The sequence below is a fragment of the Anolis carolinensis genome, chromosome 1, assembly GCF_035594765.1.
Source record: "Anolis carolinensis isolate JA03-04 chromosome 1, rAnoCar3.1.pri, whole genome shotgun sequence".
Classification (NCBI taxonomy): domain Eukaryota; kingdom Metazoa; phylum Chordata; class Lepidosauria; order Squamata; family Dactyloidae; genus Anolis; species Anolis carolinensis.
In genome coordinates, this window is record NC_085841.1 from 57,589,644 (window position 1) to 57,616,546 (window position 26,903).

General features: G+C 40.1%; 1 protein-coding gene across 5 annotated transcripts in view; it reads right to left on the reverse strand.

The window, feature by feature from the left end:
- Window positions 1-19,518, reverse strand: part of wdr64 (WD repeat domain 64) — a 98,915-nt gene extending 79,397 nt beyond the window's left edge. For 3 of the 5 annotated variants that reach the window (XM_062975049.1, XM_062975041.1, XM_062975042.1), the window contains exons 1-4: window positions 19,186-19,518; window positions 16,964-17,094; window positions 3,941-4,043; window positions 1,495-1,598 (exon numbers count right to left, since the gene is read on the reverse strand). In XM_062975049.1, the coding sequence (XP_062831119.1) occupies window positions 1,495-1,598; window positions 3,941-4,043; window positions 16,964-17,094; window positions 19,186-19,339 (492 nt within the window). In that variant the 5' untranslated portion in view covers window positions 19,340-19,518. The remainder of the gene's footprint in view (window positions 1-1,494; window positions 1,599-3,940; window positions 4,044-16,963; window positions 17,095-19,185) is intronic. The other 2 variants (XM_062975045.1, XM_062975051.1) reach the window with 2 other exon arrangements.
- Window positions 19,519-26,903: the final 7,385 nt, after the last annotated feature.

A 26,903-nucleotide genomic window follows, 5' to 3' on the forward strand; every position in this document is an offset into this window, starting at 1 on the left:
ATACTGTACTACAAATCAATTGAACACACTTCCTTCTGAATGGGTTTCTACAACATATCTGGCTATTGCTCTGGCATTTTTATCATGAAGGAGATGGGACCTGGCTTCTATTTCTAACCAGCTACTGTTCCATCTTCCGTGAGGTTTGGCATTTGTCAGTTGACAGTTGTGCCTTTCTTCCATTCAATATTGCAGTTCAACTAGTGGCTTGTCAACAATCGGCCTCTTGAGAAAGTCCCAAGGAAAAAAACACCTACTCTTGAACTTGTCCCAGTTATGGCTTCTGATTGGCTTCACTCAGATGTGCCATTGTAGGATGCATTGGCAAGCCAGCAATCCTTGTTAGTCCAGCCGGTGAGCTAAGTAAAGTGACCTTTATCATTTGGCAGGCAGATGGCTTGGGTCCTGCCTCATGATGGGCAAAAACTTAGCTAAGCAATGGATCTGTGGTCTTTTTCAATTCCAACAAAAACTAAAAGTGCATTATCTCATGTGACACCAGTGGTCACTGATGGTATGCAACACTGAGACACCCACATTATTTTCTTAAACCCCTTCCTTGTATTGATTTAAAAACTTAGGGAGACACCACTGAATTAGGCTAAAGTGAATTCCCACAAAGGCTCCAACAAAGAGCAAATAGCGAATTAGATGATATTCCACCTGTTGTACAACTTGTCCTCAAACCATACTTACCCTTGTGAAAACATATCAAAAGAGATTTCTTCTCTAGAAGAAAAATAAGAGAGTTTGCACATGTGGGCATCTCACTTCATTTCAAGTGAAGTGCAAATATCACTTTTCCATCCACCAAAAATAGAAATTTCCATCAGAAATCCTTTCCCACCACAATGAGCTTGGAAAAGTACATCTTTGGGCTATAATTCCCAGAATTTCCCAATAGGACAATATGAATACGTTAATTCAAAAAGTAGCATTATCAAGTTTTATCTTTAATCTGCATGCATAAGAATGAGCTACTAAAAAATCTGTACTACCTTGCCCTAATCATTTTTAAAACACTAGATAGCATTTTAGTAGTGTGACTCAAAATTCCCATGCAGCACTTTGAAAAAGTGAGCTGAAAAACATTTTGGGTACTGATGTCACAGTCGACATCAGAACCCAAAATGTTTTTCAGCTCACATTTTTCAAAGTGCTGCATGGGAATTTTGAGTCACACTGCTAAAATGAAAAAGTCTGAGGCAGCTATGAATTACATTCAGGTGAGGGTTTTTAGGGGGAACAGTGCTTCATATAACACAGACAACCTTTGACGTATAAGATGCGTACTATGCAGGACAGATGAATAGGCTTTTACACAATAGTTTCCAATAGCCACAGCCATAGCCATTATATGTGCCTTATCATGTACTGTGCCTAATTAAATTAGATCCCTGGAGATTGTTAGTGCTGCTTTGAAAGATAATAGCATTTCACACATTTTAACAGGACGCTTGTATCTTGACCACACAAGATTTACATCAGGCTTACCTGGCTATTAAAAATGGACAACATTCCTTTTTGAGATGCTGTTAGTATAAAATCCAGCTGTGTTATCTTTACTATGCATTTTATTACATCACGTCTCTTGACTCCTGCCAAAGGTAAAAACATTTACAGGTTTAAGGAATTAGATAATGCACAAAACAAAAAAACAAGGTGGGAAGAGTCTAATTTAGGGTTTTGCACACAAACTGAATTCTAAATCCTACCAGAGTCCCAACTAAAATAGCCCCCTTAATTAATTGTTGATTATGAGTAAACACTCTGCAATTCCCATTGATTCAATGGGCCTACTTTAGTTGTGAATACCAATAGGATTCAAAGGAAAACATGTAGTGGTTGAGTTCATCTCTTTAAAAAGTTGCTAGTTGATTATCTATTTTTTACTGATCCAATTAAGCTGGAGCGGCTCCAAGTATGGATCTCCTCCATCCAGTTCAGATAGCATTGTTTAAGAGAGGATTTCAAATGTGAATTTAGGATCCCATTTCAAGGGAATTGCAACTCATTTATAGCTTGGAACTTGTAGTTTGTAATTGATGAAGAACATTTAGAATCACAGAATCCTAGAGTTGGAAGAGCCCACAAGGGCCATCTAGTCCCACCTCCTGCCATGCAGGAATACATACAGTAGAGTCTCACTTATCTAACATAAACGGGCCGGCAGAATGTTGGATAAGCGAATATGTTGGATAATAAGGAGGCATTAAGGAAAAGCCTATTAAACATCAAATTAGGTTATGATTTTACAAATTAAGCACCAAAACATCATGTTATACAACAAATTTGACAGAAGAAGTAGTTCAATACGCAGTAATGCTATGTAGTAATTACTGTATTTACGAATTTAGCACCAAAATATCACAATGTTTTGAAAACATTGACTACAAAAATGCGTTGGATAATCCAGAACGTTGGATAAGCGAGTGTTGGATAAGTGAGACTCTACTGTAATCAAAGCACTCCTGGCAAGTAGTCATCCACTCTCTGCTTAAAAACCTCCAGAGAAGGATACTCCATCATGCTCCGAGGCATGATGGAGTGTCCTTCTCCAGCAATGAACAGCTTTTACCATCAGGAAGTTCTTCCTAATGTTTAGATGGAATTTTTTTTCCTGCAATTTAAAAACATTGCTTAAGAAAAGATTGGGAAAGAGGTTGCTGAGAGAAGGGTGGTCAGACCTTGCCCCTCACCTCCTGATCCCAATTTAAGGGTTCCCCCTTTAGATGTTGTTTTCCCCAAAACATAAAGTGAATATAGGGTTATTTACCACTTATCTTACCCCAAAGGAGAGGTGGTGAATGATGCCATTCTGGTTGAACTGTGTTCTGTTTGGTATACCTCTTAATTGATGATGCAGTTAAAGTGGTTTGGAGAGATGAGTTCTGGCACTGAACTGGCAAAGTGCATTTTGCCTTTTCCTGATCCACTCAGCTGACTTCAAGCTACTGGAATTCTCATTCGATAGCATGCTTTGCATGGATTTGGACCTTCCTATCAGGTGCTCAGTTTCATATACTGCCTTTGAAAATTTCAGATTATTTCTTGAATGGGCTATTAAATTCAACATGGAGCTACTGAGACTGTTTTTCTGTATTTGGTGGATGATCAGATGGAGACATATGGAAAATTATTATGACTCATAACCACTGGAGCAATATTATGTATGTCCAGCAGTGAAAAAATAAATGAATACCAATAAGCGAGGACTGACTGCTGAAAATGACTTAACTGATATGGACAAAATCATTCTGGTCAGAGGGAAGTCATTGATAGCATATTTGAGAGATTGGAAACATTTAATTTGCTTTTTGCAAAGAAAAAAGAATAACATGTTAACTATTGGCTTTGATAATTAGTAAATTTGGTAAAGCAGTAGCAGCATATGAGTGGTGATCATAACTGGAGATTACTTTATATATTATGTATAATCATCAGGAAAATGGGAAGTTAAATGTAGTTTATTTTTTCTTATTTAACAAGAATGTTCTTTTCTTCCTACCTTTTCTTCTTTCTTGTTCCCTTTGGGTTTTTAAAATCTTGTAATATATTAGAAAGTGGATAGTAATACCTAGAAATGGAATTTAGCTAGAGCTGATTTCAGAAGAAAAAAATAACTCCAAGTTGGAATAATTTAATAACTGATTAAAATTTACAACAAAACTGTTTAAGTAAAATATATGTTCAAGGCGGTAAGAATGTTAAATAAATCAATATGAGATTTGGTAAGTATCAGGTAAGGAAGCCCAAGAAGTATGCCACTCAAAATAAAAGGATAGTGATAAGAAGGTAGGAATAAAGAAAATACAAATTATGAAGCACATAACAGTGTGAAAATTTTCTTATGGCCATATTGATGATTTGTGAATTGCTCCCTTTACTGGGATTCTTTGTTTCATAAATAAATCTTAATAAATAAAACTAAAAACCTCACCTGCTTTTGTAATTCGCTGCTTTTTGGATACTAGGAAAACCATATTTTCTTCATCAAGTTGAGCAGCGAGAGCATCACCCTCCAGTATGTAGTACCCAAAGATCTAAAGTCAAAGATGGAAGAGGCAATGCAAAAAAGGATACAATGTCTGAACGATATGTGGAAATAAGCATAAATATGGAGAGACAGATAGTCATATATACAAACCCCTTTCCCCTCTTCCCTTCTTTCTCTATCTCTTTGTACCTAATATGTAACAGTTTCTGACATCAGATACAGGATAGCCCCAATAAACGTGGAACCTGTATCCATGGTTTCACTTAACTGCATAGAGGGAAAAAAAATTTCCATTAATTTTCTAGGTCTTCCAGGTGTTTCTATAGTATGTTTTTACCTGGAAGTTACCCTAAAGTCACTCTGGAGAATCCAGCAAATTCTTGGAAAAGAGAGCTCTTTTGGAATTTCTGATCCCTTGTGGAAACTCTTATGCTTGGATCAGAGGATAAGTAATTTAATGATGTTTGGTCATTTCTTATATGCAAATTTAGGGCTCTGTACTCATGAATCTATATACATTGATACCTTGAGTTAAAGTTTAATTCATTCAGTGACTGAGCTCTAATCAAATCACTCTTATCTTAAAACTAATTTTCCCATTGAAATGCATTGAAATCCTATTAATCCATTCCGGCCTCCTAAAACTTTCCCCCATTGTTTTTGTTACATGTTTTTAAATAAGAAAAAGTACTTTATAAATAAAAAATAATGCATACATGCACATTGACAATGGAACAATAAAAAAGAAAGATCAGCTTTAACATGGTAGAAGCACAAAGTTGTGGCACAATGGTAGAAGCACAAAGCGAAAACACAGAAGCATCATTTTCTTCATACTGTACTAATTCCAGCCTCCCTCCCTCTATTCCTCTACCTTCCTCCTTTCCTCTTTTCATGAAGCCAAACATACATGGAATAAAAACCACACCAAATCAACTAAGGTCCTCAAAGCAGACAAGAACAAAACGGACAGAAATCTCCAAAAGTGCACAGAGCACGAGGCACGAGACATGCCAAAGGGAAACCCAGGCCAAGTGACAGCTCTTAACTCAAAACGCTCTTAAGTTGGGATGCTCCACTGTATTTACTTAATTATAAGGTGAAAAGCACAACATGAGACTTTTTAAAAATTAATGTTTTTATTGTAAACACAAGTAGAATAATATTAAAATCAGTCACCATTTCAAAATACATACAGTATGTTGTTCTTAACATTGCCGATTCCACATTTATCTCCCACTCACTTACTTAGTTTTCAACCGACCTCTCAACCTCTGATGATGCCTGCCATAGATGTGGGCAAAATGTCAGGAGAGAATGCTTCTGGAACATGGCCATACAGTCCAGAAAACTCACAACAACCCAATCTTATTTGCCTTTGGTTGCGGCCATAAACACTTATTAATGAAATTTTGTAATCATTTATTTTCCCACATATGATTACAAACCTCTCGTCCCCATGAGTAATTGTTTTCCCTGTTTCAAAATGTAGGTAATTTTTTTATGATAATGGCTACCTCTCCTGAGGTTTGCTTGTGCTCCTACATTCAAATTGAGCATCCCAATTAGTAAAGTTTAACCATTTTGATCTCCCTTTTTTGGTGGGTCTTTTGCAAAAAAGCCACACTTATCTGATTTTCATTTAAGAGTTTACTTAGTTTATGTTTCTTTAACTACTGACTTCAGACTGTTAATATTCACTGACATAATCTTTAAATCACCCATCAACCTTTAATTGATTAACTTTATATCATAGTTCTGATTAACTTTATATCATAGTTCTCTTCCCTTCCCTTCCATTCCCTTCCCCCCCTCCCTTCCCCATCTGAATTTTGATTCCTCGCTGCTACCCATGAGAGGAATGGCAAAGAAGCTACTTCTTGCCATCTTCCAGATTACTCAGTACCGGTGTCTTCCCTACCCTTCCCGCCTTAATTGTTTTAGTACAACGCTTCTGATCCTTTATCCCAGCTCAAGGACAATGTCCTCCTATCTTTTAACTCCCCTTGACTAAGAGGCAGTCACCTTTCCTTAAACACTTATAAAGCATACAAAGATCCAAACGTCTCCCCTAATTGTAGATTATTACTTATGATTATTCACATTGTTCATATTAAACAATTATTACTGGGTCACATAATTCTCCTGCCCCCTTAGACTTAAAGGTTAATTATAGCTGTGTCCATGCTTCTAGTTGGCATGTGTTGTTATTATTACTATTATGCATGGTTGATGACCTTTCCTTCCATTTTTTTGGTCTTTTTTTAACTCCATGACTCTTCTCCTCCTCTCCCCACTCATGGGGTCTCCTTCAACCCCTGACATCCATCTTCTGGCCCTCTCTCAAATGTCTTATCTCTGGCCATGTCTTGGTAAACTACAGGAAACTACAGGAAATAAGATTCCACTAGAACATTTGGAAGAACTTTTTAACTGTGAGAGCTGTTCAGCAGTGGAACTCTCTGCTCCAGACTTTGGTGGAGACTCCTTCTTTGGAGGCTTTTAAGCAGAAACTAGACAGCGATCTATCAGGGGTTCTTTGAATGTGGGTTTGCTGCTTCTTGGAAGGGGGTTGGACTGGATGGCCCATGAAGTCTCTTCCAACTCTATGATTCTATGATTCTAAAGATCCAACTGTTTGAGCAATTCGATACCTTCTCCCAAAGTTTAAACTGTGTTTTTTAATCTTTGTAAAATAGTATTGTGTCAGGGAAACTCCAAATAAATCTGATCCCAGCCTCGTTTAGACCTCTAGTTATTGTCATAGAGCCTCCCAGTCTTTCCGTGTTTCCTTTGCCAGACCTGGGTATATAAATATTTTGTAATCCATGTATTGTAGGTTCCAGATATTCCTCTGTTTTTTGAAAATGAGGTCTCTAATTTTCTCTCTGGAGAAATCCACAATTGTGTCTCTTCAAGAATCCCTGAGAATTCTTGAAGGGGCTCTCTCAATTTCATTTTCTGAGATGCTTATGCCATAATTAGTACACAGTTCTATCACAAACTGGCTTAAGTCCTTAATATGTTCTGGCACCCCTTTCAGTTGAATATTTCTACAGCAATGCCTGTTCTCAGAATCAATTAATTTAGTTCTCAAAATCTTCATCTCTTTTTCTAGCTGCTCAATTCTTGATTCATTATTATCTGCATGCTGTTTAATTTCTGAAAGTTGTCTTAATCTCTACAAATGTGGATGTTACACTTTTAATCAATGAATTTGTTTCACTCATTAGGGTCGTCGGTCAGCACTACCTTCTTAGGAACATCAGAGTTTCTTCCAGCCTGGTCCATGATGATTTATGATAGCTCTGGAACACTGGAGGGCTGGAAGCGTCAGGAATGCGCCTCTTTTTTTAAAAGTAGCTTGCCAGTATCTTTATGTTGTTAATAGAGTTAATCAAGAAGTTGTTTTTGACAAGTATTTTTTGTAACTTTGATTTTCTCTAAATCTTCTAATTGTGTTTTTACCCCCCTCCATCTTCCTTTATTTTATTTTCTTGATACCTTTTCCCATTAGTATACATTTTCCCCTTTTTTCACTGATATACATTTTGCCCCTGACTGCCTTGAAGGCACCTGATATTATATCTTCCCTTATTTCAGGTGTTCTGTTTAGTCTAAAGTATTGATTGATTTCTTCCTTCAATTCTTGTCTATTTTCTTATTTAAGAGAAACCAAAGGGTTAAATCTCCACTTTTTTTAGTTTTTGGAGTGTTATATCCCAGTTTTAGAAATAAGGGTGCATGATCCCCTGGCCAATGATTACCAACCATTAAGTTTTTAATAGGTAATAAATTATTGTTCCCTACCAAAAAATAATCTATTGTAGGGAATATTTTTGTATCTGGGAGAGTAATGTGTAGGGGGTCAACCCTTTCTCCTAACTTGTTATTAACTTCTGATAAGTTCCATTTTTAAGACTTATTTTTACATTCCAATCCAAAATTCCTGTTCTTCTTTTTATTTTTTAAATAGCTCTAAATTAATATCTTCCCCAATAATTATGTCCCCCTCAGCCTGCTTTTCTATTCTTTTGAGTGTTTTGTTGATAAACCTTACTTGATTCTGATTAGGGACATAGATGCTAATTATTGATACCTGGATATTATTTGCCCTCTTATCATTACAAATCTCCCTTTAGTATCCTTTATTACTTTGTCTATTTCTAAACTCAGACTATACTTTATTAATATAGATACCTCTCAGGATTTATTTCTGCCTCTAGATTCTAGCTATTTTTCCCAGTTATTGATGCGCAGTAATTTGGATTTATCCTTCTTTTCTTGTGTCTGCTATGTCCACCTGATTGTCCTTTAACATTTGCACAGCATATTTCTCTTAACTGAAGAGCATAAACCATTAATGTTGACTGAAATAATATTTAAATCAAACATCAGTGTAAATATAATTATTTAGTAAACTCTTCCTGATCATATTCTTTACGTTATTCCTTCTTATATCTGTTCCCTCCCCATCTGGCTTCCTTTTCCCTCCCCCATCCTGTGGGAGGAACAGCTGAGTAGCATCATTGTCCAGATATCTCTTCAGAGTTGTGCTTCGTCTGTCTCTTTGCAACCTCCTCCTTTTTGCCCAATACAACCATCTATATTACATATTATCAAAATCCCCCTAACAATTTAACCCACTTAGCCCCCTAAAACTTAATTCTAGTTAACACTTCTCCCATTTCCCCATATGAAGTATAATTAAATCCAAGCTTTGTTTACTGTCACAACTCCCTTCCCCTCCCATTAACATTTTAGCTTTAGCCAACACAGCTACGACCAGGAGTTCTGGCAACCGCATCCAGCAGCATTTACAGGCCTTCACTTCTGATACTTTGATATTCTGCAAAAGCAAATAAACAGTTGGTAAGACCACAATTACTTCTGTTTCCCATTTCCCTATTTTTTCCCTGTGGTTTAAGAAATCTATCCCTTTTTTTTGTATTATCTCTGCCTCTGGTGTCAAATTTTCTGTTAAGAATGTAAGGCTTGGGAACCCATCTACTCTGTAAACTGAAAAATACCTGTATAACCTAAACTGTTGTAACATCAGTAATGAATGTGAGGGATCAATACCAGCAGTTACAGCCTTCTTTTCTTGATGAACACCTAATATCTGCACTCTCTGAAGAAAAAGAGTAGGAAAAAAGAAATATACATCTCCAAATCCTATATATTTTGCATATTCTTATAGAACTTTACATTGTGGGTGGGAATCCTGTAGCCTGGTGTGATGAAGTCCTAAATATTAGATAGCACTTTCCTCTAGCTTTACTGGCCAGAGTTGATGATATTTGCAGCCCAACCACCTCCGGAAAAAACTTGATTCCCATTTACAAGGATGCCAAAAGAAAATGTTCTTTTAATGACAAGAATGATTTAGAGATAGGAGAAGAATGATTTAAATGCAGCTATCGAAAGGTTAATGATGTAACATATGAAACACTTAGCTATGGTCTAGTGAGCTGGCTGGTGGAAAGGACTCTGTAATCAGTAGCACATTCATTTGAAGAGAGCTATATGGCTTTAAATGCCAGTCTTACCACTTCTAAGTGCTCATGATGTGCACTACTACAGTAGTATAATCATGAAATTCAGAGGTAACATTTCAAATGAGAGCTGATGAATAGAAAACTTCAGGATATACAAGCTCATTTTTATCAGAAGAGGGGGCTTAAATTTAGGCAGAGCATGGATGGTTTCCTAGGGACCAAAATCACATAGTTGGGCCATAAAAGGCAATGATGAAATCCCCAAATAAGCAATCAAAGGAGGAATTGGCAGTATGCTTTCCATCACAGCTGAAGCATGCTAAGGACTTCATCCCACGCTGTCTTTCCTCTGTCTTCTCCCTATCTATTTGCACTGCCAAAACTGAGTCCCGTGAAGGCCATCACACCATGCAAGGTCACTTCCAGCGATTGCCCATGTGGCAGTACAGGGAAACAAGACAACAACAACAAGAACAACAACAACAAAACTTTATTTATATATCGCTCTATCTCCAATAAGGACTCAGAGCGGTTTACACATCATAAAAACAATCAATACATATACATAATACAAAATACAAGAAACCAATATAGCAGCAATTAACAAAAATGTTTAAAATTCCAACATTTTAAAACAATATAATACCTACTAAAAGCAATTGCAGATCACTCCATTGAGTGGTTCTACAACAAATGGGAGTAATATATAAAATATATAAAACAGGCAAGATGGCAGTATGGCTGGAATAGGACTCATATGGTAAAAATAGCATAAAGCCAAGGCAAAGTGTGACTGATAGCAAGGAACCTAGGCCAAAATTCCACACTTCAGCCTACTGTATAGCTATCAGGTAGGACTAATAGAATAAACACCATAACAAGATCAAAACAGGTAAAGTACAGGACAAGTGTCATGCAATAATCAAGTGTGGTGTCTAGAATTGCAGAGTAAGCACTTCCAAAAGTCAATTTCAATCCCATTTTTCATTTAATGGCTAAAATGGCACCTAAGGCTTCAGGTTAACCATTTCCAAAAACCTGTTGGAACCACCAAGTTTTCAAATCCCTAAGAAAAGATGTTATTGATGGTGCTAATCTTCGTTCTTTGGGTAGGGTGTTCTAGAGGTGGGGGGCCACTACCAAAAATGCCCTCTCTCTCGTCTCCACCAGCCGTATCTGGGATGGCGGCAGGATTGAGACAAGTGCCTCACTAGAAGATCTAAAGGTCCGCGCTGGGGCATAGGGGGAGATGCGATTGCAAAGATAGGTGGGGCCCGAACCATTTAGGGCTTTATAGGTCATGACCTGCATCTTGAATTGGGCCTGGCAGCTGCTTGGCAAGCAGTGGAGCTGTTTCAGCAAGGGACTTGTTCGGTCCCTATAACTATCTCCTGTGAGGAGTCTGGCTCTTTGAACTAGCTGGAGTTTCCGGGCCATCTTCAAGGGGAGTCCCATGTAGAGTGCATTACAGTAACCCAGTCTAAATGTAACCAAGGCATGGACTACCACGGCCAAATCAGGCTTCTTGAAGTATGGTCGCAGCTGGCACACTAGTTTTAACTGTGCAAAGGTCCTAGCTCTCTGCGGAGGTCATCCAACAAGGCAACCAAAGCCGTCTCCGTTCTGTGGCCAGGCCTAAAACCAGATTGAGCTGGGTCTAGATACTCGGTCTCATCCAGGAACTCCTGAAGATGCGATGCCACCACCCGCTCTAGAACCTTGCCCAAGAAGGGGAGGTTAGAAATTGGCCAAAAGTTGTTTAATATTGAAGAATCTAAAGACGCTTTCTTCAAGCTAGGTCTTACTAATGCGTTTTAAAGACAGGATGGTAAATATCCTTGTTATAGAGAAGCATTTATCATTCTCATAAACCATTTGGCCATCCCCTCCCTGGCAAGTTTAATTAGCCAGGATGGGCAAGGGTCTAGAGCACAAGTGGTCGACGTCACAGCCCCAAGAGCCCTGTCAACGTCATCAGGGATAACAGGTCAAAATGAAGCCAACAAAGTCGGACAGACAGTTACCTCGGTTACATCCTGTGGTACTGTGCTAAGACTGGCATCAGAATGTATCCAAGTGACTTTATCTGCAAAATGATGGGCGAATTCGCCACATCGAGCTGCCGATGGTCAGCATTCTCCTCCTCCTCATGGGGATGGGGGAGTTCCGTGTCCACTTGAAACAACTCAGCCAGTCTATTAGTTGCAGCCGCAATGCGAGCAGTCGAGAAAACCTTTCTGGCTGCCTTCATTGTCGTGGAGTAGGCCATAAGAGACTCTAGCCCATGTTTGGTCGGATGTGCTTCGAGTCTTCCTCCAGTAGCGCTCTAGTCTCCTTCTCACCTGCTTCATCACCACCAGCTCCCCAGTAAACCAGGGAGCTGAACTGGTTCTGTGCGGTGAGGGGACATTCAGGAGTGATCGTGTCTACTGCCCTGGCCACCTCCAAATTATAGAGATCAACCAGGACATCGACAGGATCATCAGCCAGCATGACAGGAAATTCCCCAAGAGACATCAGGAATCCTTCTGGATAAGTCTCCTGGGGTGGACCATCTTAATGGGTCCACCACCCCTGCGGAGGTCAGAGGCTACAATGAGTCTAAAACTAATCAGATAATGGTCAGTCCATGACAATGGAAGAATAATGTGCTCTTCTACACCAACATCTCCCCCATCCACATTAAAGACTAAGTCCAGCGTGTGTCCTGTTACATGAGTGGGCCCAGATATCAGTTTGGACAGTCCCATGGTTGTCATGGCAGCCATGAAATCCCGAGCTGCTCCAGAAAGGGTGGATTCTATGTGGATGTTGAAGTCCCCCAGCACTATTAGCCGTTGGGACTCAAACGCCAGGTCGTAAATCACCCCCGCTAGCTCAGGTAGGGAGACTGCTGTGTCGCGGGGTGGTCAGTACACAAGCAGAATCCCCAAACTGTCCTGGTTCCTCACCATCAGCAGGACACTCTCGGACCCAAAGATTTGACGAACGGGGTACCTGATCAGGGAGATGGAATCTCGATAGACCACTGCAACCCCTCCTCCCTGCCCCCTAGGTCTGGCCTGCTGATGCACCCCGAAACCCGGTGGACACAGCATGGTAAGGTTTACCCCCCAAACTCATCCAACTAAGTCTCGGTGATGCAAGCCAGGTCTGCATGTTCATCCAGGATCAAGTCCTGGATGGCAGTTGTTTTACCGTTTACAGACCTGGCGTTTAGCAGCAGGACTTTGAGCCCAGGGGGTCTGTAATAATGGCTCTCCAGCCTATCTTGCCTAAGGGTCAAATTACTCTGTTGCGCTTCTCCCTGAAATGGCATGTGCAATCACATCTCCGCCTCCCGACCATGACCCCAATGGTGGACTCCCGGCTCCTGGGACATCTCCTCCCCAGTGATGTTGTAGGAAGACTCCGCAGGGGAGATAAGGGTTGGGTGAATAGTCAACTTTCCTCGATTTCCGGGGGGAGGGTTTCCTTTTTAAGGGGTGGGATCATTTGAGCTGTATCCTCTCTAAGGTGATCCTTTAGTATCAAAGAGGGCCAGTCAAGGGACAGTAATTGGCACAGATCCTGACTGAACTTTGGAAGAGTGGAAACCCCCCAAATAACCCTCTAAGTCTCTGTTGCGAACCTGATGTATCACATTGGGAGATCTCTGCTTGAACTCCGGGATCTCAACTCGGTGAGAAGCTCTCCTCAGTCCATCCAATAATGGATGGATGTCCAGGTCTTTAAAAACCCTTGTTACTTGGATTCCCTATCCCAATAAATTTTTTCTAAGCGAATATACCTCTCTTGTTGTCGTGATGTCATCAAAGACAACTAATAACCAAAGGAATTGTAGTATCTATGGAGCCATATGGTTGAGTCAATTTTAATTTCTGTAAAATGCCTCCGGAGAATTTGGGCTAGGAATAGCTTAACAGATTTAAAAGTATTCCATCTATCCCAATTTAAGTGGGTTTCTAGAATATCAAATACTAATTTATTGGGTTGCAAAGTTCTATGTTGTGTTTCAATTTCTTGATGACTATTTAGATGCCAGCTAGCTCCCCTAGAGGGTTTGTGTGTGTGTTCTAGAACATATCCTTACCTTCCTATCAAAACCCCATTCTCCCAAAATATTATTTTCCCCTCCCTTCTCACACCCATGTTGTACCCCCAAATCCAAGATCTTTTCCTCTCCATTAGGTGACTGATCTTCCGTAGGGAGATATGAGGGTTCTCCCTCCTTCTCCCTATACGTATAAAATTTATTCATTGGGTCAGCCGCAATTAAAGATAGTCCCGTAAACAAAAGGTCTAATTTCTTATTCAACGTCTCTAAATGTTGGAAAATGAGACACATAGACTGGCCCAGTAAGTCACACATATTTGAGGGAGGACTATGTTTCCAGGAGTCAGGAGCTACCTGAATCCAACCAACAGTAGGCAGAGAGAAGCCAGATAGAAGTGGGAAAAGCACATGAGATGGCTGCCATCCCTGAAGATAGAAAGGCACAGTACTTTGATGGTAGGGAAAAAATAAGACAGTTCCCTCCACCTTTCCGCACTTTCATGTGATGGAGTCCTTAGCAATGAAAAATATCTATAAAGGTAACAGGATGTGCTGGCTAACCCCAGATACCAGATGTCTCAATAGTTAAATTACAGCCACAGCAATGTACAAGAACACAACTGGGAATAATATTCACCAAAATCACTATGCCAAGTCCAAGGATAATCCAGAGAAATAGTAGTCCAAAGTTCAAATGCATAAGTCAAAGCTAGAGCAAACAGGTCAATGATAATCCAAAGCAGGAGTTAAGGTCCAGAAATCTCAATGAATACAACCAATGGATACATCACAAATGCAAGTTGCTCCCACAACTGGCTTCTAGCTTTTACTGCTGCTTTATAGTAAACCAGCAAACTTTGGGCTGGATCCTGACTTCACTTCGACAGTTCCTCTCTACTTCTACAGACTGAGGTATTGCCACATTTCCATCCTCCTCTGGTGCCTCTGGGGCTAAATCTATATCCAGACTTAGGTCTTGAATTTCCTCCTGCTCATGGCTCTGGAAAATCTCCAGAGGCAACACACCCCCTGACTCATCACTAGTGGCTTGAGGCACAGGCTGACCCAGTACACAAGCCTAAATCCATTTCTTTGTTCCAATTACAGTAGACCCATTGAATTAATTAACTGATTAAGTATTGACTTACAAAGTTCCAGCTGGCTCAATGAGCTTTCTCTGCTTGAGACTAAAAAGATTATACCACAAGAGGAGATGCACAAACTTTGGTTGCTTGGGTCAGCTGATGCGAATAACTATCTGGCATTAGGCCTTGTATTGCAGCCTAGATAACATTTTCAAGAAACTCAGATCAGTCTGCTAACACTGAGGAAAAAAATGCCAGTCATAATGATGCAAGAGATACAGTGCTGGAGCATGGGTGAGCATTTACTTCCTCCTCTCTGCATGCATGGGCATATGCAACTGCACTCAGAATAATCCTAAACTCTGTTTAATCAAATATTAACATCTGTGATGAGCTTTCCATGATCACACAGTACAGGCATACAGAAGATAATTGAAAGCTTAGGCCTCCCCAGAAGAATGATGGAGAAATAAGATATGCTTTCCCCCTTTTGTAGTCTGGATTTCTGGTCCTAATATATTGTTCTCCTTGATCTCGATAAAGCCTTACCCTGATCTGTGTCATTAGATGATGGCTTACTTATCTAGGCATTATGATTATCACAGACAAGATCTACTTTGGGCACATTGCTCAATTAATTAATTGTATGCAACTTAAAACTTACTTTGCATCCCTATATTAGGGAGTTCCATTCATATGGAGCATTTATGTTCCATTCTTGGCAAGGTATGGAAAATGTGAGGAAAAGGCATTGCAAGGTCAAACATTTGCAATTCACTGTACTATGACAATCTCTAGCATGCTAATCATCAAACTAATCGCTTCTCATCCTTCCCCCCACATTTAGTAAAGCTTTTCTGATGAGGATGGGTTCATTCTTCATTTCCCTTCATTAGATTGAGAGTCAGAACTTCATCACATACAATAAAATCAGTATTTCTACACATTTAAGAAACTGCAACCGATGGTCCCCTTCACAACACAAGCTTCAAAAGTGAAGTAGAGGTATCTTGCCATTTCTAAAGTGTGGGTTTTCCTGATGATTCTTAATCTGGTTGGAAAGCGACTTATTCTTCAATTCCCCATTTAGAGATATGTAAAAATGCCCAATTACACCTTTGATGAGAATGCCTATATGGGCATTGTTGATTCTTTTCTTCTGCCATTACCATTTTGGGACTGAGGAGATATAGCAAACATTCAAAGATATTAAAAACATTCGGGAGAAGAAGAAAAAACAAAGCATGCAATTCCTGTGCTTGTCTCTGAGTTCCCTGCTTCAACATTCCCCCCCTTTCTCTGTTATCACCCTTCTCATAAAAGACCTTTTGAACTCTTACCTACTATTTTCTCAATTGCCTCTCTGAAACTCCTGCTGTGCTGTTAAATTTTTGTTTTGCATGTCAAAAGGCTAGCAGAGAAGGACATAAGAATAATCCCTCAATATATGTTGTTGTAAGTTTTTTGGGCTGTAAGTTGAACTCCCAACATTACAAAGACAGAAGGTTTAAAAAAAATAGAAAAAACGGGGACAGTAGAGGACAAAACAAGCCTTTACTGTGTGATGGCAAATCAAACAGCTAGATCCTAAAGAAAGTGAAGGAGAAGGGTGTGATGGGGTGGGTAAATCATCAATTTAATTTCCAAATGGGGCTTTATGAAACTTAAGGGAAAACCAACTATCCCAAAATGCTTTACATATCCCATGTGATGAAGTTATCAGTTTACTTCATATTACACTCCTCATGCCAGGGTCCTCAAACTTTCAAACTGTTGAGGGGCTGAATTATCATTTGAAAAAAAAATACAAATGAATTCCTATGCACACTGCACATGTCTTATTTGTAGTGCAAAAAAACAAAAACAAAAAAACAACCCAACAATGAAATAACAATTTTTCAATTGTTTTCAAAATGCTTTAGTTTCTCTCTCTCTCTCCTCCCACTTTATCCTTCTCAGCTTACTTCAGTTGCTGCAAACTGAGTTCAAGGTGCTAAGGTAGTTAATGCAGAGGAGAGGAGAGCAGAATCTTGCCCCCTTCCCAGTAGTCTCTGGCAAAGCAAACTGCTGAAGTCTCACCCAGGCTCTGTACTCTTCCTTGTTGATAAAGTTTACCATCTTGACCATACTTTGATGTTGCTAGATTATATGTGCTCAAGTTTTTATTGGTGAAATATTGGCAGATAGATAATAGTAAGACTGAAATCATGTTTAATTTAAATAGTTCCTAATACTCCCCATGTCAGAATGTAGATTAGTTGGTTTGACATTAGCTGTCACTCTGATGTATCTGTGTTTCTATTCTTTAAAAAACAAACAAACCTACCTCACACCATTCTGTCCGCCCATCTGGGTTGTTATTAATCTTCCTATAGAAAGTTTTAACATCTTGAGCTTTTACATCTGTACCAAAAAGTTCCTGGACTTCAGCATAGAATTTTTCATAATTAATTTCCTCTGCAGGGAAAAAAGCCCCCATAGAAGATCAACACAAAAACTAACAAATTGATGTTGCCATTTTTAATACCTTGTTCCATCCCCTCATTTTACTCATACTGAAATGCACCATTGGTTCCTGAAATTCCATTTTTGAGCTCATTTTAATTTGGAAAGCTTGCTGGCATTTCCTGTGATAAGAAATCTTGCTGTTTCTGAAAAAAATCACTTCCTAACTCCACATATTTTGAAAAGATTACAGCTGCAATGCTATACCTGAGTACTGGCGTTGATGGCCTCATCAGACGAGGCTTACTTCCATTACATACACCAGTTCTGTGCTAGTTAACCCAGAAAGCCTATTGGTTCCCATCTCACAATGCAGAGGAACTTCTGGCGAGGCTCCATGGGTCAAATAGCACAGAACTGGTGTAAGCCGTCACTGCAGCAACATGGGAGCAATGGGGGAAAGCCACGCAATCAACACTTTCCCCCATGGGATCAGCTTCCTGGTAAGCTGAGCAATGCAGGGCATGGGGCAATAGGTTCCCCATCCTGCCAATGGCAGTTGCCAGATTCGCCACCATGGGTGGCCATTCTGGCAGCCCGTGTGAAGAGATCACTAATCCCAATGAATTTACCAGCACTTACCTCTGGGTAGACCTAAATACAGGCATGGGCAAACTTAAGCCCTCCAGGTGTTTTGGACTTGAACTCCCATAATTCCTAATAGCTGGTAGGCTGTTAGGAATTGTGGGAGCTGAAGTCCAAAACACCTGGAGAGCCGAAGCTTGCCCATGCCTGCCTAAATAGGGTTGCTCTGTAAAGCAAAGTAAATGCAGCCGAAGTGGAGACTACTATGCAAAATTTATTTTGTTCATCCAATGAGAAATATTGTTTCTTACCAACACTTGGTGCCTGTGCTTTAAGATGAGTTTCACAAGCCTGCCATAAAAATAAGTTAAAGTGGCAGGCACTAAAGATAGACTCTTATCTGTATTTTCACCCATCTACAGGAAATTCCTCCCCAAGGGGCTTGGACTGATCCCATTAAAAGCTTTGAAAACTCATTTATTTGGCCAGATCTATATTTAAATGAGGTATTAGCCATTTAATTATAATATTATAACAATGTATTTTTATATAGGTTTAGTATCCCTTTTTCAAAATACAAGACGCGTTTTAGATTTTTTTTTAAAATGATAGAATATCTGTTGTCGTACATACATATATACATACCACGTGCTTATGTATGTTGATCTCAAGTATATGTTGAGGGCAGATTTTTAGTCCAAAATAGTAGATTTTAATATGACCTGTGGATAAGTCTAGAGTAATTTTGCAGCGAGGGGAAAGCACCAATGTCAAGTCAGGGAGCGGGTGGCCCCTGGCCACTGCCACAAATTCCCCATCCAGGCATTCAAGAAGGCCATAAGCAGCAAAGTAGTGGAAGAAATAGAAGGGGTCAGAGTTTTTGGGGGAGGTAAGACGGGTTATAAATAAAGTATTATTATTATTATTATTATTATTATTATTATTATTATTATTATTATTATTATTTCTTTTAGGTTTCCCAGGAATGGACAAAGCTCTTGCCTTTCACAATTCTTCTCAGAGAGGGGAATAGCTCTTTTAAAAAAAGAGTTAAGTGGTCAGGTAATCACACTTGATCCATGGATAAGTAGACTCAGGTTTTGCAGGTTGATGTTTAACTAAAACGTATGAACTTAAATTTGAGTGTATAAAGGGTAATCAGATATTCTAGTGATGGGACTCAAGTTGAATCACAACATTTATTTATCCTTCATAGACAACTTATGCACATAGCCTGAAGGTGGTAATATACAATATTTTAAATAATGTTGTGGCTTAAAAACAATGCTGTATGCATTGAATCACCAAAAAACAAAGATGCCATTATTTTGGCCACATTATTTTGGATAATTTTGGGTTTTGGTACATTTCAGATTTGGCATTCGAGATAAGAGATGCACAATCTGTATTTGTATGTTCTTTGCTGCTTTGAGTGCACTTGATTTCAAAAGGCATATATTATACAAAACAAATTTGTCAAAAATTACTGTTTTATGTAAGACACATGGTGTTCCTTACCAGCATCTTTTACATACAAGCCTAACCTTTCATCCCGCTTCTGAGTCACTGTTCTTTCCACTAATCTTTCAAACTGCTTCAAGGCATTTTTAAATTGGACTCCATCCGGAAGCTCAACTGGAAGATCGTCTTCATGAATTTTTCTTCTGGACATTGTAGTTGGTGTGTTCAGGGCTTGTTTTCCTTAGGTGTTATCTTTGATGTTAGCATTGGAGGAAATGTCAGCTGTAAGATCTTATGTGTTGGTTGGGTGAATGGGAAATGACTGTTGGTCTGTTTCATATGCATCACTGGGGCAGGCCAATGCCCTGATGTCACAACATCTCATTGAGTCTCATTGGTCATTAGGTCATTTGAGCTCACAAACCATCTTAACTAGCAAACTGCTGAAACTGAGTTCAGTACAAAACAATCACAAAATGCTGTAATGAGATTCAAATGTGCACTTGTCTCAGATGCATAACATACAGAATGCCCTTCAACTCTCTTAATTCAATCCACTAAATGTGCATAAGAATAAAATTCTTCCCTCATTCTATCCCTGCCTTCATCCTTGAAGTGGGATGCAATTACAAACAACTGCAAAGTGAAGGAAAAGTGAAGAAAAGAAGCAAACTGCATAGAATATTATAGTTTAACTAGCTTTGCCCGGCCACACGTTGCTGTGGCTTATGGGAATCCTTTGTTGGCCAGGTGGAATAGCAGTGAATAGCCTTGCAGTCTCAAAGCCTGGAGTAGCTGGAGCTTTTTGTTGTATGAATGTAGAGGCATCGATGAGGGGTTGTGCTGCCAAGTTTAGTGTTTCTGGGATGTGTAGTTTTGTTGTTTTGCCCTAGGCTGAAATTTCATTACCCTTTTATATATATAGATAACATGCCACACAGAGCCAGGAAAAGGAAAGAATGGCTCTTAACACTTAAGAGGTGGAGCCCATGATGATATGAACAATATCCTGAATGAAGCAAGAAGTGATCAATCATCCCCAGGATAACAGCAATCAGAGTGTACTTTCCCATGTGTCATGGACCTCAGTTACTCTACTCCCAACTCAAGAATGGAAAACATAATGTTGGTGAGCAGGAAAGGAGATTTAAAGATGGGCTGAAAGCCAACCTTAAAAACTGTGGTATAGACACTGAGAACTGGGAAGCCCTGGCCCTTGAGCGCTCCAACTGGAAGTCAGCTGTGAACAGCAGTGCTGCGGAGTTCAAAGAGGCATGAATGGAGGGCTTAAGGGAGAAATGTGCCAAGAGGAAGGAGCGTCAATCCAACCCTGACCGGGACTGCCTTCCACCTGGAAACCAATGTCCTCACTGCGGGAGAACATGCGGATCAAGAATAGGTCTCTTCAGCCATCTATGGACCCACTCCCAAGACCCCACAAATGGAGAACCATCGTCCTCGACCTACGAGGGATTGCCTAAGTAAGTAAGCAAGGACCTCTATATAGGCAGGCTTGCCTACATGGAAAGATATTGAAAGGGAAATACTCTTGGTCTGAAGTCTTGTTCTTGAAGTCTTGTGAAGTGTTGATGCAAACTCTGCCTGTTGGGCTTTACTGTATTTCACAAGTTGGAGAATGGATCACGACAACAGGGATCTCCAAACTGATAAAGATGAGGTGGCAAAGAACCCTCAGTCTAAAGATATAGGGTTGGAACACCATTCTTGCTTCATGTACATAGCAACTGCTAAGGAATGTGTTGTTTCACACAAATTGCCAGCATCCCTATACAGTTGCATAATGCTGAAACTCCTGGCTACAATCACTTTCATAGCTGCATTTCGTTCCAGTGTTCTCAGCTGACTTCTTCCTGTGAAGGTCTTGAATGCAGCGCATGATGAGCTAACCTGCTAAAGGGAAGAAGGCCCTGGGTTGTGTGGGGCACTTCCTAGCTTCTGTTTCTTTTTCACTGAATTGATGAGGCTCTTAATATCTTAATGTTAATGGTTTTAAATTGTATTTATATGTTGATTGTTTCTATTGATTTTTTTGTTATGTTTTATTTGCTTTGTATAATGTGGCATTGAATTTTTTCCTAAATATATGTTGTACACCACTCTGAGTCCCCTACGGGGTGAGAAGAGCGGGATAGAAATGATGTAAATAATGATAATGATAATGATAATAATAATAATAATAATAATAATAATAATAATAATAATAATAATAACTCTCGTATTGTTTCCTTTTGTGTTAGTACCCGACAGATAAAGCCTTAAAAATTCAGCTCCAGTTCTTCAGTGTATCGACATTTAGATTGCAAATGCAAAATAATTAATGTAGTTCATAATGCAGCATGAGATATCTGTTTAACATAAATTTAATATCTGTAACAGACTTTGACACAAAATTGTAACACGAGACTCAAGATTCCAACAACTCCTAAGCCGGGTTGTTGTGTGTCTTTCGGGCTGTGTGGCCATGTTCCAGAAGCATTCTCTCCTGACGTTTCGCCCACATCTATGGCAGGCATCCTCAGAGGTTGTGAGGTATGGAGAAAACTAAGCAAAGAGGTAAATATATATCTGTGGAAAGTCTAGGGTGAGAGAGGTCAGTGTGAATGTGTGTAGTTAATCACTTTAATTAGCATTGAAAAGCTTATCTGCTGTCTTCTTCCTGCCTCTGGGGCATCCTTTGTTTAGAGTCGTTAACTGCCCTAGGTTGATTCATGTCTGAAAATCCTCTGTTTTTAGAGTATTGCTTTTTATTTACTGTTCTGATTCTTGAGTTTTTTTAATACTGGTAGCCAGATTTTGTTCATTTTCATGGTTTCTTCCTTTCTGTTGAAGTTGTCCACATGCTTGTGGATTTCAATGGCTTCTCTGTGTAGTCTGACATGATAGTTGTTAGAATGGTCCAGCATTTTTGTGTTCTCAAATAGTATTCTGTGTCCAGGCTGGTTCATCAAATGCTCTGCTATGGCTGATTTCTCTGGTTGAATTAGTCTGCAGTGCCTTTCATGTTCTTTGACTCTTGTTTGGGCGCTGCGTTTGGTGGTCCCTATGTTGGTATCCGGTAGACTCCTGCAGAAGAGAGAGGATACCTTCATAAAAACTCCAACCATCACCCAAGTCAAAAAAGGAGCACAATCAAAGCCCTGACAGACCGTGCACAAAGAATCTGCGAACCTCACCTCCTCCAAGGTGAACTCAATCACCTAAACTGGGCTCTACAGGCCAATGGATACTCCACCACAGACATCAGAAGAGCTGCAAGGCCAAGAACAAGCCATGAGAGTCAAGACAAAGATCCACCCAGAGGAAAGGTGTTCTTACCATACATCAAGGGAACTACTGACCGCATAGGGAAGCTGATGAAGAAGCACAACCTACAAACTATCTACAGACCCACGAAGAAAATCCAACAAATGCTACGGTCAGCGAAGGACAAGAGGGATCCTCTCTCTTCTGCAGGAGTCTACCGGATACCATGCAGCTGTGGACAAGTCTACATAGGGACCACCAAACGCAGCGCCCAAACAAGAGTCAAAGAACATGAAAGGCACTGCAGACTAATTCAACCAGAGAAATCAGCCATAGCAGAGCATTTGATGAACCAGCCTGGACACAGAATACTATTTGAGAACACAAAAATGCTGGACCATTCTAACAACTATCATGTCAGACTACACAGAGAAGCCATTGAAATCCACAAGCATGTGGACAACTTCAACAGAAAGGAAGAAACCATGAAAATGAACAAAATCTGGCTACCAGTATTAAAAAAACTCAAGAATCAGAACAGTAAATAAAAAGCAATACTCTAAAAACAGAGGATTTTCAGACATGAATCAACCTAGGGCAGTTAACGACTCTAAACAAAGGATGCCCCAGAGGCAGGAAGAAGACAGCAGATAAGCTTTTCAATGCTAATTAAAGTGATTAACTACACACATTCACACTGACCTCTCTCACCCTAGACTTTCCACAGATATATATTTACCTCTTTGCTTAGTTTTCTCCATACCTCACAACCTCTGAGGATGCCTGCCATAGATGTGGGCGAAACGTCAGGAGAGAATGCTTCTGGAACATGGCCACACAGCCCGAAAGACACACAACAACCCTGTGATCCTGGCCATGAAAGCCTTCGACAACACAACTCCTAAGCCAATTGATGGTTCAAAAGTACCCCAAAGATATTAAGGCTTCTTCTACACTGCCATATAATCCAGTTCAAAGCAGATAATCTAGATTTTATATTGCAGTGTAGAAGGGGACTTAGTTCCACCAAAAACTATTGTCCACTAGTATCTGATTTCAAGTGGTATCTGCATTCTTGGTACCATTTGTTATTCTTAACTCCCACATTCAGCAGTAGAGTTCAGTATTAGAAACTAGTTGTATATTTCTGCAAAATTATTTTCTCAAATACTGTATATATACAACAGGAGCAATTTATGGAACAAAGATGTAGTTCTGAGCTACAAAATACTGGAAATACCATAACCTATTGGAAAATAATTGCACCCAGTACCTGGGCACATATCCTTTTGGCAAATAGGAATCTCCATGAACATGTGGAGACCGCCTTTTGAAAACCACTAGTCAAGAAAAGCATGATCTTGTTAGAAATCAACTCTTTGGACAAATGATATTCACAAGTATTCATGTAATGGCACACAGGTAACTCAGCTGTTAAACTGAAGAACCATGTCTTTGAACTGCCAAGGACAAAGACATGCCATTACAAAAATACATTTGGCTAGCAGAGGATGTTTGTTTCTTTTCAGTTGTAATTTCCCAAAAGACATACACTCCCTTAAGACCTCTTTGTTTAAAATATGCACTCAGAAATAAAAAAACAAAGTCTTCTTTGAAAAATAACGTATTTTGTTTACTCACAAACATTTTGTATTAATTCACCATACAGGCACACTTCTTACTGAAGTTTAGTTATAGATAGGATGTAGCTTCTCTCTCTGTGTCGAATATACAGGGTATCACTCTTAATCGATAGTCCATAGTCTTTAAGAATACCTGTACTCACTGAAGTACATAAGCATACTTCTATATTGAATTTCAAACAGCAACTTTTATCCACCTCCACTGAGGTCCAGGCACATACTGAATACAAAATGGAGTTCTGAGTCTAAACATGCTCAGTACAATCACATGTCTACAATCCCTCCCAGACCAAAGAGGTAAGTCAAACTGGCAAATCAACATGCACATAGAATACAGGTTATATATAATAATATATACATACATTAACAAACAAATAGTGAAAGGCTTGGAAGATTGCTATTTCCCAAACAAAAAACACACAAAATATTTCATGTATCCTTCCTGGATAGATAGGGTCAATGCATCAGCACTGATCTCTATCTTCCCTCAAGGAAAGAAAAAAGTAATAGAGAGAAAAGCAAACTGTTAATTGTAAAAGCCAGAGGTAAGCTTTTCAGGAGCATTTCATGCATTACAAAATAGATATCTCGAATGAGGGTCACAACAGATCATGAATTTGCAAAAATCATGCCACTGAAAGAGGGGGCAACTCTCTAGATTTGGTTCCTATCAGAGCTGTGAAAACAATCTGTAGTTAAATTTCTTTCTTGAGCCTTTGATGGAACAAATGGTAGAATGTGATAGAAGCTGTGCAGTATGAAATGGTTTTTAAAATGGAGTTTTGAATAAAATTAATAGTTCAGGGGGGAGGGGGACAAACAGTATCTGAAGACAGAGTTTTTTTAACTGGATAAGTGGATAGAAGTATTGATTATAGTCAGGCCTGGCCCAACACGGGACGCTAGCCACGCCCCTGCGTTGGGCGCCATGTTCCCAGGGGCGCTATCGAGCCCCTGGGAGGCGGGGCCAAGTGTGGCCCATCCTCTGGCACCCTGGCCCTGCCTCCCGCAGCTTGGCTGGGACAGGGTGCCTGCAGTGGGAGGCGTGGCCAGCCCTGCTTCCCGCGGCGGGCACCCTGTCCCAGCCAGACTGTGGCGGGAGTCCAGTCCTTCCAGGCCGTGGCTGGATTTTCACTGCGGCCTGGAAGGATCGGATTCCTGCCGCAGCCTGCCTGGGACAGGGTGCGCAGGGTGGGAGGCATGGCTAGCTCTGGCTAGCTCCATGGAGGGCGGGGTCAGGGCACCTGCGCACAGTGTGGGAGGCGGGGCCAGGTCTGGCCACGCCCCCCGCGCCGCCCCCCGCTGTGGGGGGCGGGGTCAGGGTGCCCACCTGCAGCGTGGGAGGTGGGGCCAGATTTGACCACGCCTCCCACGGCGCGGCGGGGGGGGCACAATTTTTTTTTGCGTACCCCCGAAAATTTCCTCGGGCCGGTCCTGATTATAGTTCTTAGTGAAGATAGTAGCAAAACTAACAGTAACACAGTAAAAAGGGAACTTTGGATTAGTCAGTGTAACATAGTAGTTTGAGTGTTATTCTAGGACTTGGGGAGACCATGGTTCAAATCTTCACTTAGCCACGGAAACTCACTGGGTAACCTTGGGCAAGTGACTTTTGCTTCACTTCAGGGGGCAGCAAAGATAAATAAATCTTGCCAAGAAAACTCTACAATAGGTTTGTCATAAGGTTTCCATCAATTGGCAATGACTTGAAAATACAATACATCAAACAATTTACGTAGCAACGTCAGGAAAAAAATGCTTCTGTATTTTAGTAGAATTTAAGCAAAAGTTTAAAGGACTCCAATATTGGAGGAATCGTGACAACATTTAAAAAAAAAATCAGGGATTCTTTTTTATTATACATGCTGAGTTGTGTGATTTTATGGTCAGCTTCTGACAGGTATTGAGCACAGAGTTGCCTTTCTGGGTCCTCTAGAGCAATTCTATGGCATTCAAAGCTCTTAACCTTCAATTGAAACAACTTTCAATGAGTTGCTGTGAATTTTCTGGGTTGTGTGGACATGTTCCAGAAGCATTCTCTTTTGACGTTTCGCCCACATCTGTGATAGGCATCCTCAGATGTTGTGAGTTCTGTTGGAAACTAGGCTAGTGAGGTTTATATATCTGTGGAAAGTCCAGGGTGGGAGAAAGAACTCTTGTCTGATGGAGGAAAGTGTGAATGTTGCAATTAATTAACTTGATTAGCATTTAATGGCCTTGCTGCTTCAAGGCTTGGCTGATTCCTTAGGGGAATCCTTTGTTGAGAGGTGTTAGCTGGCCCTGTTTCCTGTCTAGAATTACCCTGTTTTCTGAGTGTTGCTCTTTATTTGCTGTCCTGATGTTAGAGTTTTTTAATACTCATAACTGGATTTTGTTCATTTTCATGGTTTCCTCCTTTCTGTTGAAATTATCCACATGCTTGTGAATTTCAATTGCTTTTCTGTGTAGTCTGACATGGTAGTTGTTAGAGTTGTTCTGCTTTTCTGTGTTTCAAATAATATGCTGTGTCCAGGTTGGTTTATGAAATGCTCTACTATGGCTGACTTCTCTGGTTGAGTTAGTCTGCAGTGCCTTTCATGTTCCTTGGTTCGTGTTTGTGCAATGCTGCTGCCTTTGGTGGTCCCTATGTAGACTTGTCCACAGCTGCATGGTATATACGGTAGACTCCTGCAGAGGTGAGAGGATCCCTCTTGTCCTTTGCTGAACATAGCATTTGCTGGATTTTCTTAGTGGGTCTGTAGATAGTTTGTAGGTTTTGTTTCTTCATCAGCTTCCCTATGCTGTCAGTGGTTCCCTTGATGTATGGTTATAACACTTTTCCTCTGAGTGGATCTTTGTCTTTACTCTCTTGTCTTGTTCTTGGCCTTG